The sequence below is a fragment of the Strix aluco genome, chromosome 25 (genome assembly GCF_031877795.1).
Source record: "Strix aluco isolate bStrAlu1 chromosome 25, bStrAlu1.hap1, whole genome shotgun sequence".
NCBI classification, from domain to species: Eukaryota; Metazoa; Chordata; class Aves; order Strigiformes; family Strigidae; genus Strix; species Strix aluco.
In genome coordinates, this window is record NC_133955.1 from 3,183,655 (window position 1) to 3,198,614 (window position 14,960).

The 14,960-nt window shown below is 70.1% G+C and overlaps 2 protein-coding genes across 2 annotated transcripts; one reads left to right on the forward strand and one right to left on the reverse strand.

The window, feature by feature from the left end:
* Positions 1-137: 137 nt before the first annotated feature.
* Positions 138-7,345, forward strand: ATXN7L2 (ataxin 7 like 2). The gene is given in 16 exon segments (XM_074850309.1): positions 138-281; positions 1,991-2,065; positions 2,195-2,299; positions 2,534-2,720; positions 2,807-2,954; positions 2,956-3,094; positions 3,967-4,049; positions 4,181-4,314; positions 4,316-4,422; positions 4,529-4,600; positions 4,603-4,712; positions 4,873-4,994; positions 5,673-5,941; positions 5,944-6,018; positions 6,021-6,529; positions 7,310-7,345. Coding segments are annotated over 16 exon segments (2,295 nt in total). The 5' UTR covers positions 138-157.
* A 1,502-nt stretch (positions 7,346-8,847) lies between these two features.
* Positions 8,848-12,264, reverse strand: AMIGO1 (adhesion molecule with Ig like domain 1). Its single transcript, XM_074850291.1, is given in 3 exon segments — positions 8,848-9,477; positions 9,480-9,542; positions 9,545-12,264. Coding segments are annotated over 3 exon segments (1,461 nt in total). The 5' UTR covers positions 10,871-12,264; the 3' UTR covers positions 8,848-9,405.
* Positions 12,265-14,960: the final 2,696 nt, after the last annotated feature.

A 14,960-nucleotide genomic window follows, 5' to 3' on the forward strand; every position in this document is an offset into this window, starting at 1 on the left:
GGGGCAGGGCGGCGGGACTACACCGCCCGTGGTGCCGCGGGGTGGGCGGGGGGCGCGCGGCGCATGCGCGGGGGGCGCGCGGGGCGGCGGCGGCGGCGGCGGCGGCGGTGGCGGAGGGGGGGGCGCGCGCGCTCCCGCGGCGGCGGCGGCGGCGGCGATGGCGGCGCGTGGGCGCGCGGCGGCGGCGATGGCGGCGGAGCGGCGGCTGCCCAGCCTCGACGAGTTCGCGGGGCAGAGCTGGAGCGCCTGGGTGGAGCGGGCCGGGCCGCCGGCCGAGCCGGGTGAGGGCGGCGGCGGCGGCGGCGGCGGCGGCGGCGGGAGGGGGGGGGCGGGCGGGAGGGAGATGGGGGGGGGGGGGCTGCCGTGAACGGAGCCGCGCCCGCCGCCCCCCCGCCCCGGTCCTAGCGCCGCCGCGCGGTAGGCGGGCAGCGGGCAGCCCGGTTTAGTCCCCCCTGCGCCCGTTACCGGGAGCCAGTTACCGGGTGCCCCATCCCGGGTGTCAAATTGGGTAGCCCAGACCAGAAACTGGGTAGCCCAAACTGGGAACCAGTTGTCGCCGTTACCCCCGCACCAGGTAGAAGGGTACGGGATGCCCCTACTTGGGTGGTGGGTACCGGGGTACCCTGCGCTGGGAACTGGGCACTGCGCACTGGGAACCAGGTGCCCTGTACTGGGGAGCTGGGCACTGCCCCAGTGGGCACTGGGATCAGGCACCCCAGGGCCCCGTGTCGCGGCTGGACGGGACTGGGCAGCCGGCGGGCACGGTGTGGGTTCCTGGCACGGCTGGACGGGACACGGGCACTCCTGGCCAGTATGGCGTAACTGGACAGGGCTGGGCGCCCGGTATGGCACGGCTGGATGGGACTGGGCGCCCAGTATGGCACGGCTGGACAGGACTGGGCACCCAGTATGGCATGGCTGGACAGGACTGGATGCCCAGTATGGCACGGCTGGACAGGACTGGGCACCCAGTATGGCACAGCTGGATGGGACTGGGCACCCAGTAAAGCACGGCCAGACAGGACTGGGCGCCCAGTATGGCATAACTGGACAGGACTGGGCACCCAGTATGGCACAGCTGGATGGGACTGGGTGCCCAGTATGGCACAGCTGGACAGGACTGGGTGCCCAGTATAGCACGGCCAGACAGGACTGGGCACCCAGTATGGCATAACTGGACTGGACTGGGTGCCCAGTATGGCATAGCTGGATGGGACTGGGCACCAGTGTGACATGGCCTGAGAGGACTGGGCGCCCAGTATGGCATGGCCGGACAGGACTGGGTGCCCAGTATGGCACAGCTGGATGGGGACTGGGCACCCAGTATGGCACAACTGGACAGGACTGGGCACCCAGTATGGCACAGCTGGATGGGACTGGGCACCAGTATGGCATGGCTGGACAGGACTGGGTGCCCAGTATGGCACAGCTGGACAGGACTGGGCACCTGGTATAGCACGGCCTGATAGGACTGGGGATGAACTGGGCACCCAGTATGGCACTGCTGAACTGCACTGGGTGCCCAGTATAGCACTGCTGGATGGCACCGGGCACCCAGTAAGGCACCGCTGGCCAGGGCACCGTCACCGCCGGCCCGGTGCAGGCGGCTGGGGCCGGGACACCCGCCAGGCACGGCCAGCGGGGCCACGGGCTGTGGGGCCACGGCCGGCTGGGGACCGGGGTGTCCCCAGGAGTGTCACATCCCAGCCAGGACGGGGCCTGTCCCCAGGAACACCCACATCCCGCTGGCACCGGGGTGACAGGACGGGGACCTCGGAGGCGATGACACGGCGCGAAGCCGCCCCTGATCCCAGGATGGATCCGTCGTCCCTCTGGTCTAATTTTAGCTGGTTTAATTGTTCCGGGAGCGCCGGCGGCGTTTGGTGGCCGGGAGCAGCGGCGGTGCCGGCGGCGAGGACGCGGTGGCCGCACCCCACGCTGGACGCGCCCGGGGGAACCGGGACCCTGACGGGGTTTTTGTCTCCGGCAGGATCAGGGTCGGAGCTGGAGGAGAGCGGGAAGAGCGGCGGCAAGAAACTGGACGCCATGACCCTGATTAAGGAAGGTAAGCTCCCTCCTTTGGGGAGAAAACCCGGCGTTTTGGGGCTGCGCTCGCCTTCCAGCGCAGGCCCTCGGGCTGTGACGCTTCGCCGCCAGCCGCGGCCGCGCCGCTCACCGACCTCTGGCCCCGCAGACATGAACATCTTCGGCCACTGCCCGGCGCACGACGAGTTTTACCTGGTGGTTTGCAACCACTGCAGCCAGGTGGTGAAGCCCCAGGCCTTCCAGAAACACTGCGGTGAGCCGGGGCGGGGGGGGCTCCGGGCACGGCTACACCCCCCCCCCCAACACCTCTCCATGGCAAACCCCCCCCCCCCCCAGCACCGGGAGGGACGCGGGAAGGCAGCCGTGATGGCACAGCCCAGGGTTGGGGGGCTCACGGCGGTGGGGGCTAACGCTGGGCTTCCCCCCCCGCCCCTCACTATCTCCCCCCCCCCCCCGCCAACCCCCCCATCCCGCCCTGTCCCGGCAGAACGCCGCCACGGCCCGCTCAGCAAGCTGTACGCCCGCGCCACCGCCAAGTGCCACGTCGCCGTCAACGGGCAGCCGGCGGCCGGCGGGACCCCCGGGACGACCAAAGCGCTGCGGGAGAAGCCCCCGGGCGCCCGCGGGCGAGTCCAGCCCCTGCCCGAGAGGCCGGACAAGGACAACAACCTCTGGTGAGCGCCGGGACGGGCGGCTCTGCCCCTTCCGTACCGCGGGGCCGCTCTGACCCCAACCCGCCACCCCAAAATTTTCTCCCCAGCTTGTTCGTGCCTGTGGTCAACCTGGAGAAGATTCCCAGCATCCCCAAACCGGACGGGCACGGGATCAAGGTGCCCCCCAAAGCCGTACCCACCAACTCCAAGGAATCCCTGGGGAAACCCGCCACCGCCGCGGTGCCGAAAGAGCCCCCGGTGTCGGCCGGGGTCGGGGGGGGATTCGGCGATGCCCGCCGACGGCCCCGGGTGCAAACCGGAGAGCGCGCCCGCCCCGGGGGAGAAGGACGCGGGCGTCTCCAAGCCGCCCCCCAGGTCCCACAAGAAGCTGGCGCGTGAGTCCCCCTTTCCTTGCCGGCGACGGGGTGGGGGCGGCAAGTCGGTGCCGCGCGGCACCGGATCCCGGCGCGGCATCCCGGTCCCCGTTATTTCGGCGGCCGGGTCTGGCAGCGGGGTAGGTACCGAGGGGGCACCTCCCACCTCTCCTCCTGCACCCCGGGGGGGGCCGTGCCCTGACCGCAGCTCCGTTCACCCGGCAGGTTTAGGGTCTCTGCCCGCGGTGCCGGCTGGCCCGGAGGAACGGCGGCGGCGGCGTGCGGCAAGAGCGTGAGCCAGGGTTGAACCCCCCCACCCCCCCCCCCCGCCACCCCCCCCCACCCCCCCCCCGATCCCGCCTCGCGTCTCCGTCCCCCGTCCCCCCCCCCGCCAGATACGGGAGTCGGACACGGTGCTCTGAGCAGAACCCAGGCTGGGGGTGAAAGGGGGGGGGGGGCTTGCCCCAGGGAGGGGGTGAAAGGGGGGGGCCAGGGGATGGTGGCCCCCCCACCCCACAACTCTTGGGGCTGTTGTCCCCCCCCCCCCTGCCCGCAGCAGGGATGCTGCAGCCTCTCGCTCTGAGGAGGGGGGGTCTCCACCTCCAGCCCTGGCTGGGGTGGGTTGGGGTGACCCCCGCAGAGCCCCCCCGCACCGCAGCAGTCCCAGTAAGGCCACGCCCCCCCCCCCAGCACCCCACAGCCACCGGAGCCCCCCCGCCGCCGCCGCTCTCATCCTGCCATCCACACCGGCGGAGAACTGAACCAGGGCCAGACATGGGGGGGGGGGCAAACCACTTGTTCCCCCCCTGCCCCCCCCCCCTCCCCAATACAGCTCGGTCCTGTGCCCCCCCCCGGCCCCCCCCCGGCATCCCGCTGCCTTCCTCTGCCCGCAGGCAAGGAGTGCGACCTGAACAGGCAGTGCGGCGTGCTCAACCCCGACACCAAGAAGATCTGCACCCGCCTCCTGACCTGCAAGGTAGCGGGATGGGGGGGGGTGGGGGGGGTGGGACACACCCCATCATCCTGCCCAGAGGTTTTTGGGGGGTCCCGGCGGGCATTTTCTCGCCCCCCCACCCTGACCCCCCACCCCACTGTCGCCCGGCGCAGATCCACTCGGTTCACCAGCGCCGCGAGGTGCAGGGTCGGGCCAAGGACTTTGACGTGCTGGTGGCCGAGCTGAAGGCCAGCTCCCGTAAGGGCGAGTCCCCGAAGGAAAGGAGCCCCCCCGGGAAGGAACCGCTGCCCCCCCCCCCAGCAGGACCCCTCCTCGCTGCCGCAGCCCCCCGCCGGCCCCCCCAGCACCTCTCCCTGCCGAGCCAAGCCGCCCCACTCGCACTGCCCGCTCCCAGGTGAGGACCCCCTGCGCCCAGGCGGTGGGGGGGGGGGAGAGACCCCCATATTGGGCACCCCAAAAATTTCTCACCCCCCCCCCCACCCCCCCCACCTCTGCCTCAGGGGCCCGGCTTTCCTCTGACAGCGGACCCCGAGGATGCGCCGGCCCCCTCCGGGGAGGGGGGCACAGGGGTGTTCCCCTTCCCCCCTGCCCAAGGCGGGCAGCCGGGTGTCGAGCGAGGAGAGTGAGGAGGAGGGGGGCGAGGAGCACCCCCGGCCCCCCACGCGCCCCCCCCGGCCCCAGGCGGTGAGTGCGGGGACCCCAAGGGTGGGCTGGAGACCCCCAACCCCACTGTCAGCCCCCACCCGGCTGCATCCCGCTGCTGGCCCCGTGCTGGGTGGATGCTCCGGGGGGGGGAGGGGTTTGGGGGGGGCCATGCTGACTCTGTGTGCGTGTGCCCCCCCAGTTCTGCACCTTCGGGAGCCGCCTGGTCAGCCCGGGCTGTTACGTCTTCAACCGGCGGCTCGACCGCTTCTGCTCGGCGCTGGGCTCCATGCTGGAGCGACACCTCAGCTCCCACATGTGGAGGTGAGGGGCGGGGGGGGGCAGCCGGGGGTGGGGGGGGGGCACAGCGGGTGCTGGGGGGTGCTGCTGGGTGCCTGGGGACAAAGTCCTCCCGGCCCCAAGGAGGGATTTGCCTTCCCTGGGGTCGCAGCGTGGCATGGGAGGGGGTGTACCTAAACTGGGGGGGGGCAAGAATGGGAGCGGGGATTGCGGGGGTCCTGTTTCACCCCTCCCTGCCTGAATTGGGGGGGGACGTGGTGGGAATTTAGGGATGGGAGTGGGGATTTGGGGGGTCCCGTCTCACCCCTCTGCATCTGAATCAGGAAGGATGGGGGGGGGGGGGGCAAGATGGGGGTGGGTATTTGGCGGGGTCCTGTTTCATCCCCTCGCTGCCTGAACTGGGGGGGACACGGTGGATGATGGAAGCAGGGATTTGGGGGGGTCTCATCTCACCCCCCTCCTCACCTGAACTGGGGGGGGACACGGTGGGATGACGGAAGCAGGGATTTGGGGGGGTCTCATCTCACCCCCTCCTCACCTGAACTGGGGGGGACAAGGGGGACATGCAGGGATGGGAGTGGGGTTTGGGGGGGTCCCATCTCACCCCCTCCCCACCTGAATTTGGGAGATGTGATGGGGGGCAGGGATGGGGAAGAGGGTTTTGGGGGGGGCCCCATCTCACCCTTCCCCTCCCCTCCCACAGAAGATCCCACCAGCCGCCGAGCCCCCTCTCCCACACCCCCCCGGGCCCCCCCCCAGCCCCGCCATCCCCCCCTGCGGCCCCACCGCCCCGAACCCCCTCACCCCCCCACAACGGACCTCGTCGGCGCTGACCCCCCCCGGCACCCGGGAGGGCCGAGTCCCGCCAGCCTCAACTACACGGTGGGGGTCCCCCCACGCAGCGGCCGCCTGCAGCCAGCCGGAGTGCGGGGGGGGGGGCAGCCAGTCCATCACCTCCCCGCTGCCGGCCAACATCCCTCGCCCTCCTTCAGCAAGTTGCCTTCCACCAAGGCCAGCAAATCTTCCCGAGCCCGGGAAGCGGCCGGCGGGTGGATCCGGATACCCGCAAACGGAAGCCCCCCCTCGCCGCCGGCGGCCCCCCCTATAAACGGACCTGTTCGGGGGACGGGATTAAAAGCAAAAATCCCGGCTGCCAGGTTTTGGCCCCCCCCGGTATAAACGAAACCCACCCCCCTCTCCCCAAATTGCCCGGCTTCTTCCTCCACCGCCATCCTCAACGGTACGACGACGCGGGTGAAACGACTCGCCCCCCCGGACTGTCGTGGGCCCCCCCCGGTGCCGCCGCCGTGGACCCCGAGGCTCGCCGCTGCACGGACCGGGGGTGCCGCCGCCGCCCCCCCCGTTGTATCTCCGAGGATGAAGTCAAGAAACGCAAGAACGCGGGCCACGTACTGCCGGCCCGTCAAGCCCAAGCCTGCGCCCCCCCTGCCTGGCCCCCCACCGCCCCCCGGTTCGGCCCCCCCCGACTCGGGTGGCTCCGTCCGCAGGAAGAAACCGGGGACCCCCCTGGGCTTCGAGGAGAAGCGGAGCGCCTGAAGGTAGGGATGAGGTGGGGGGGGAGGGAGTGTGGGGTGCTGGGGGGGGTGGGAGTGGGTGTTTGGGGTGCTCCTGGGGGTGCAGAGTGGTGCTGGGATGTGAGGCAGCAAAATGGGGACCCCCCCCCCCCCCCCACGGCCACCAGCACCCACAGGGGACAAGGTGGGGACCCACCTTCTCGCAGGGGTTGGAGCTGCTGGTGTGTTACCCGCACCCTGAGGGACACCCTGGTCCTGGGTGGGGGGGACCAGGGGGACATCTTGGTCTCAGTTAGGGGGGGGCAGCATGGGGACAACGTGGCCCCAGGTTGGGGGTACCACGGGGACCCCACTGGTCTCGGGGGACACCGTGTCTTGGGTGGTGGACGCAGTGGGGACCTTCTGGGGACACTATGGGTGGGGGGCACCACGGGGACCTTCTAGGACACCCATGTCCCAGGTAGGGGACATCATAGGGACTCAGGTTGGGGGTGCCAGGGGACACCAGTGTCCCAGGTGAGGGACACCACGGGGACTCTCTGGGTGCCCTGGTGGAGGGTGGGGGACACTGTGGTCTTGAGTCCTTGGGTGGTGGATGCTGTGGGGACCTTCTGGGGACACCTTAACCCGGGGTGGGGGATGAGGTGGGGACCCTCTGGGGACACCGTGGGGCCGGGGTCGGTCCCCACGACTGACCCAGCATCTCCTCTCCCACAGTCCAAAGCCCATTAACAGAGGGGCCACCGGGGCCACCCCCCCGCCAGGCACAGGGTGTCCCCCCGTGTCCCTCCATCGTGGGCGCAGGGAAGCCCTCACCGGAAAATGCCGAAAAAACGATGAAGCGGGGGGGAAAAAAAAAAAACAAACACAACACCACCCCCCCCCCCTACAAGGAAACAAGAAGGAAAAACCAACCTCCAGAAAATACCTCAAGACTCTCAGTTGTTCTCTTGCTGCTAAACCAGCCCCCGGGCGAGGAGGCGGCCGCGGCCGGGGGGGTCCCGGCACAGGGACTGGGCCACCGGGCCACCACCGGGCCACCACGCCGGCCGCCACCGGCCGCGGATATTTATAAGAATTACTATTGCTGTTTTTTTGTTTCTTTTTTTAAAAAAAAAAGAAGAAAGAAAAAAAGTATTGTAGACAAGGGGAGGGGGGTGGGCTGTATCCTGGGGGTCCCCGTGGTGTTTGGGGACCGTGGTGTGTCCCCGGGAGCCCTGAGAGGGCAGGGCAGAGGCTGGGGTGGCCTCGGGTCACAGGGGTGGGGTGTCCCCCCCCCCGCACCCAGGGAGGACCCCTCCAGCTGGGGGGACAGGGATGGGGGGTGTCCCCTGGCTCACCAGGAGCCCTGAGGGAGAGAGGGACAGGGAGGGGTGTCCCCAGGAGCCCGCCCCCCCCCCCCCCCGCCGTCAATGCCTCTCTGCAGAGCGGCAAGCCCCCCCCCTCCTCCGCATGGCCCCACCCTGTCTGAGGGGAGATGGGGGGGTCAGTGGGGTGGGGGAGGTACTGGGGGGCTGTGGGGTGCTGGGAGGGGGTCAGTGGGGATGGGGAGGCACTAGGGACCACTGAGGGCTGGGTACTGGGGGGCTGTGGGGTGCTGGAGGGGGGGGTCAGTGGGGTGGGGGAGGTACTGGGACCACTGGGGGCTGTGGGGTGCTGGGGGGGGGGGGGGTCAGTGGGGTGGGGGAGGTACTGGGACCACTGGGGGGCTGTGGGGTGCCGGGGGGGGGGTCAGTGAGGTGGGGGGGGAGCACGGGTCTCATGGGGGGGGCTGCACAGGAGCCCCCTCCCAGCACAGCCCGAGGGGACGGGGTTGGCTGGGCCTTGGGGTGAGCGCACTGGGGGGGTGACGGGGTGCTGGGGGGGGGGCCCTCCTCCCCCAAACCCCTTGCTCCCCCACCCCTGCCATGCCCCTTCCCTCTCACCATATGGGGGTCGGGGTGGCAGGAGCGCCACCGGCCTGACCCTCCATCCCAGGGGGGTCCCTGGTGGCACCGTCCCTGTCCCTAACCCCCCCCTTGCCCATTTTGGGGAACGACCCTTTTAGCACCCAAAACCAGGCGAGGGCTGCACAGTCACGATGGGGAAAACACGTTTATTTTGCCAAGGCATCAGTAAGGCATCAGCGGGCAGCTGCCAGCGCGGGGGGGGGGGGGACGCGGCCGGGGTGGGGGGGACGGAACACGGGGGACACAGGCTGGGCTGTCAGGGTGCAGGGCTGGGGGGGTGCAGGGGGTACCCCCATTTGGGGGTGCTGAAGCCCCGAAGTCCCCCTCCTGTGGGGTGGGGGGTTCTCCTTGCGGCTGTGAGTTGCATGGGGGGGCCGGGTGTTGGGGGGGGGGGTGTGTTTGCACCCCGTGGGTCCCTGGGGGTGACATGCCCTGTGTGTCCCCCGCCCACTGAGCGCTGGCCGGGGTGGCACATGCTCCCCCGGCGGGACTCATGCTTCGCGATACACATGCCGGGGAGGGCGTGGGGTGGGGGGGCCGGTGCCCTGCCAAAGTGGGACCCCCCCAGTGCTGCCGTCCCTGGTGGGGAAGGGGCAGAGGGGGGGGGCACCACTGAGCCGGCCCGAGCGCTGTCACCCGTGGTCCTGCGGTGCCCGGGCGGGTAGTGGGGGTGGTGCCACGCTGTCCCCCCAGGAGCCCCTTTGTCCCTCACGGTCCCACGGTGGTGGCGGTGACCTTGGCAGAGGCTGGTGTGGGGGGGCAGCAGCGATGCTCAGTCTTTGGGGGGCGGGAGGGGCGATGGTGTATCACCCCCCCCCCCCAAGCTGGGGACACGTAGTGGGGGTCCAGGCTGCCCCTCCTGCCCACGGCGCATCCACAGGGGACAAGTCTCAACAGCAGCAGGGTGTCCCTGGGGACTGTCGCCACGATGTGTGTGTGTGTCCCCCCCACCTACACCACGATGGGGGTGTCGGAGAAGACGGAGCTGACTGAGTCCGGATCCGACACCTTCCTCTGCACCTTGGGGCCGTGCCGGGGGGGGGCTGCGGGGTCCCTCCGACCTTGAACCTGCCGTTCTGCCCCGGACCGGTAGCGGAGGCCGAGTGGGACCGAGAAGGCTCCCCGGGGACACCGGCAGCGTGGTGGGGGTGGTGCTGAGGACGGAGGAGTTGATGCTGTCGTCGCGGGGAGCTGGCGGCTTGTCGGCGCCGCGGCAGCAGCAGCAGCGGCAAGGGGTGAGGTACAGGTAGATGAGCACCAGCACCACGCTGAGGATACAGCCCACCAGCGTGGTGTAGGCGGTGTTGAGGGTGTCGTGGGGCCCGTGCAGGGTGAAGTTGTGCACCAGCAGCTCCACGTAAAGGGTCTCGTTGAGGAGGGGACCCCCCACCCAACAAGCGTAGGTGCCGGCGTCCTCGGGGCGCAGCGCCCGCAGCTGCAGGCTGCCGTTGGCCAGGAGAGCGGCGCTGCCGTTACCGCCTTCCTCCAGCACCCGTTCGCCTCCCGGCGTCACCCAGTGCCGGCTCCGCACCCCCCGTAACCGGGTGTCGCAGCCGAGGGTGACGGTGTCACCTAAGTGGGCCTCCAGCACCGCTTCCCGCGCCTCGCTGCAGTTGAGCGGCTGCCGGCCGGCCAGGGCGAGGATCCCGACGGGCGCCGCGGCGGCGGGCAACAGGCACCGTAATTCCTCCTGAAAATCCATCACGGCGCTCAACCGGCGGCGCCGACCGCGGGCGACCAGCTGGAAAAGCGGGCAGTCGCAGGCCAGCGGGTTGCCGTGGAGGTAGAGGCGGTCGCGGAGCCAGGCGGGCAGCGCCTGCAGCTCGCCCACGGGCAAGCTGCGGAGGCGGTTGGCCGAGAGGTCGAGCAGGGCCAGCTGGGGCAAGCGGCTGCCGTCGCGCAGCAGCTCCAGCGGGAAGCGGGCGATGCGGTTTTGCCCCAGGTAGAGCTTGCGGAGGCGGCCGAGGTTGTCGAAGGCGGTGCGGTCCACGGCGGAGATCTCGTTGTTGTAGAGCAGGAGCACCTCCAGCTCGGCCAGGTCGCTGAAGAGGTTTTCCTCCAGCGCCCGGAGACGGTTGGAGGAGAGATCCAAGTGCCGCAGGTGGGGGACGTGGGCGAAGGCTTCGGTGGAGACGAAGGAGAGGCCGTTGTGGCTGAGCAGCAAGGCGTGGAGGTGGGCCAGGCGCCCCGGCGCCCAGTCGGCGCGCAGCCGGGTGACGTTGTTGTGGCTGAGGTCGAGGACGGCGGTGAAACGGGGCAGGGGGGCGGGCACCGAGCTCAGCACCGCCTGCGAGCAGCTCAGGATGTTGGAGGCGCAGACGCAGCGCGGGGGGCAGCTCCCGCTCGCCGACCCCCACGGTGACAGCAGCGCCAGAGCCAGCAGCAGCGGGGCCGCCGGCCCCCCGATGCCCCCCATGGCCACGCGCTGCCCCGCGGTGTCACGCCGGGGACAGGGTAACGGCGTGGCACTTCGGGCACCCGGGGTCACGGCATGCACCGGGCTCGCCGCTCAAGTGGTGTCACAGCGCAGGGTGGCCTGGTCACCCGGTGCTGCAGAGTGGGGTGGCGTCGGTCACCCAGTGTCACGGCACGTGCCAGGCTTGCCTGGTGTTACGGCACAGGGTGGCTTTGTCACTCGGTGTCACAGAATGTGCTCCGGGGTGGCTTTGGCCACCCAGTGTCACGGCACAGGGTGGCTTTGTCACTTGGTGTCACAGAACGTGCTCTGGGGTGGCTTTGGCCACCCAGTGTCACGGCACAGGGTGGCTTTGTCACTCAGTGTCACAGAATGTGCTCTGGGGTGGCTTGGGCCACCCAGGGTCACGGCACAGGGTGGCTTGGCCACTTGGTGTCACAGCACATGCTCTGGGGTGGCTTTGGCCACCCAGGATCACGGCACAGGGTGGCTTTGTCACTCAGTGTCACAGAATGTGCTCTGGAGTGGCTTTCGCCACCCAGGGTCACGGCACAGGGTGGCTTTGTCACTCGATGTCACAGCATGGACTACAGGGTGGCTTTGGCCACCCAGTGTCACGGCTAGCTGCTCGCCTGGCGTCAAGGCGCAGGGTGGCTTTGGCCACCCAGTGTCACCGCACGTGCTGTGGGGTGGCTTTGGTCACCCGGTGTCACAGCGAGCACCATGGAGGGACTCTGGCCACCTGGTGTCACAGCGTGGGGTGGCCTTGTCACCCAGTGTCACACCACGGGGTGGCTTTGGCCACCCGTTGTCACGGCGTGCGCGGGCCTCGCCGCTCCCCTCTGGTGTCACGGCAAGAGGTGGCTTTGGTCACCCGGTGTCCCAGCGTGGGTGGCTTTGTCACCCGTGTCACGGTGCGCCCGTGGGTCGCTGCCCACCCGGGTGGCGACTCACCCCGGGGCTCCCGCCCGCCGCAGCCCCGCTCCCCCCGCGCTGCGCAGGCGGCCCCGGTGCCCCCGGCCCCCCCCGCCCCCCCCCGGGCCCCTGGTCCCGGCCCTGCTGCGGATGGAGCCCGCGGGAGGATGCTCCCCGCCCCCCCCCCCCCCCCCCCCCCCGCGCCGCTTCCCGGGGCGTTACCGGGGCCTGGTACCGGGGCCGGTGCGGAGGAGGGCGGGCAGGGGAGGCCGAGCCGAGCCGAGAGGGACCGAACCGGGCCGGGCGGAGCCGAGGGGGCACGAGCCGAGAGGGGCCGATCCGGGCCGGGATGATCCGATCCGGTCCGATCCGGTCCGATCCGATCCGATCCGATCCGATCCGATCGATCCGGTCCGATCCGCCCCGGGCCGGGCCGGGCCCCGCCGGCCGCCGCGCGCTCCGCGGCCCCGGGACAGGGTCTGGGGGCGGCCCCCCGGCGCGCGCACCCCGCACGGCCGCTCCCATTGGCTGCCGCCCCGCGCCCCCACCAATGGCGGCAGCGGCCGCTTAACCCCTCCCGGGCCGCGCCGGTGCGTGTGATCCCCCTCCCCCCCCGGCTGAGCCCCCCCCGGCCCATCCCCAGCCCCCCCCCATCACCCTCAGCCCTGTCCCATCCGCAGCCCCGGCCCCGTCCCCGTCCCCATCCTCATCCTCATCCCCGTCCTCATCCCCATCACCCTCATCCCCGTCCCATCCTCATCACCCTCATCCCCGTCCCCATCCTCATCATCCTCATCCCCGTCTCATCCCCATCACCCTCATCCCCGTCCCCATCCTCATCATCCTCATCCCCGTCCCCATCCTCATCATCCTCATCCCCGTCCTCATCCCCATCACCCTCATCCCTACCCCCATCCTCATCCTCCTTCCTGTCCCCATCCCCATCCCCATCACCCCCATCCCCAGCCAATCCCCATCCCCATCCTCTCACCATCCTCATCCTCACCCCAGTCCCACCTCCACCTTCATCCCAACCCGTCTGTCCCAGCACCTGCCCCATCCCGCTGTGCTGGTACCCACCAGCGGTACCTGCCCACGTCCCACCGTGCCAGCCCAGACCCCCCCGGCACTGGCCCACACCCCCCAGCACTGGCCCGGACCCCCCTGGCACTGGCCCACAACCCCCCAGCACTGGCCCGGACCCCTTTGGCACTGGCCCACACCCCCCAGCACTGACCCACACCCCCCAGCACTGGCCCACATCTCCTGGCACTGGCCCACACCCCCCAGCACTGGCCCGGACCCCCCTGGCACTGGCCCACAGCCCCCAGCACTGGCCCGGACCCCCCTGGCACTGGCCAACAGCCCCCAGCACTGGCCCACATCTCCTGGCACTGGCCCACACCCCCCAGCACTGGCCCAGACCCCCCTGGCACTGGCCCACACCCCCCAAGCACTGACCCACACCCCCAGCACTGGCCCACATCTCCTGGCACTGGCCCACACCCCCCAGCACTGGCCCGGACCCTCCCGGCACTGGCCCACACCCCTCGGCACTGGCCCGGACCCCCCTGGCACTGGCCCACATCCCGGTTCCAGCCGAATTCCCCAGTACCCGCCCCCATCCCAGTGCCACGCACCGCCCCAGGATGGAGGGGACACATCCTGCCCTGGGTCCCCACAGAGGGGCACCCCGGGTGCTGCCACCCCAGCCAGGCAGGGGTGCTCTGTGCCCCCCCCGGTTCCCCCCCCCCCCCCCCCCGCGCGCAGCCGTGTCTCTGCCTCCCGGGTGTATTTTTAGATGCAAAACATTTGTGCTTGGTTTTTGGGTCCAAAATTAGAGGGAAAGGAGCCGGAACAAACCGCGCTGAGATGATGCAGCATTTTATTGGGGGGTGGGGGGCAGCAATTAAAGGGGACCCCCTCCAGCACGGAGCAGGGTGTCCCAGGGTGCCCCTCACCCTGTCGTGTCCCCCCTCCGCCGCTCCCTGCACCCCAAACACGTGCTCCCCCCGGTTGGGTGCCACCCATGTTGTCCCCTCGCCGCTGCCATCGTGCCCCCCCCCCCGGGCCGGCTGACGGGGAATTTTGTCCTTTGATTGCCCTCGAGTTTTCTGCTTTAATGCAGGTGCTAATCCCTGCCCAGCACCCACTGCCCAGCACCCTGCAGCGGGGGAGCCCCGGAGGCTGCGAGCACCCACACCCCGACCCTCCGGGCCCACCAGTGGGGGTGGGGGTGTCCCTGTCCTTTGTGTCACTTCACTGGGGACCTGGGGGGGACCCAGGGGTGTCCTGGGGGAGCTGGCACAGCACCGTGCCCTCGGCGGTGTGCCGGGCAGGATTGGTGCCAGGATGCACACGCAGCCAGACAGGCCCTCACACGCCTGAGTGCACACACACGCACCGGAGACACGTGCACACACGCGTGCACCCCATACACGTGTGTGCACCCCCTGATGACACACACGTGCCAACCCCCCAGGTTCACACGGGGGTGCGTGTGCGCACACGGATGCACCTGCTGGGTGTGGGCCCCCCCCAGCCACACACACACACACACACACACGGGCAAACACGCTTGACCTGCGCGCTCGGTCAGGGGTCTGTGGCTGTGCTGGAGGAGCCAGGCAGCTGTGCCAGGGTGTTGGGGTACAGGTATCCCAGGGGCTGGGGTGCTGGGGTACAGGTATCTCAGGGTGCTGGGGTGCTGGGGTACAGGTATCTCAGAGTGCTGAGGTGCTGGGGTACAGGTATCCCAGGGTGCAGGGGTGCTGGGGTACAGGTATCTCAGGGTGCTGGGGGGCTGGGGTACAGGTATCCCAGGGGCTGGGGTGCTGGGGTACAGGTATCTCAGGGTGCTGAGGTGCTGGGTACAGGTATCCCAGGGTGCTGAGGTGCTGGGGTACAGGTATCTCAGGGTGCTGGGGTGCTGGGGTACAGGTATCCCAGGGTGCTGAGGTGTTGGGGTACAGGTATCCCAGGGTGCTGAGGTGCTGGGGTACAGGTATCTCGGGGTGCTGGGGTGCTGGGGTACAGGTATCCCAGGGTGCTGAGGTGCTGGGGTACAGGTATCCCAGGGTGCTGAGGTGCTGGGGTACAGGTATCTCGGGGTGCTGGGGTGCTGGGGTACAGGTATCCCAGGGTGCTGAGGTGCTGGGGTACAGGTATCCCAGGG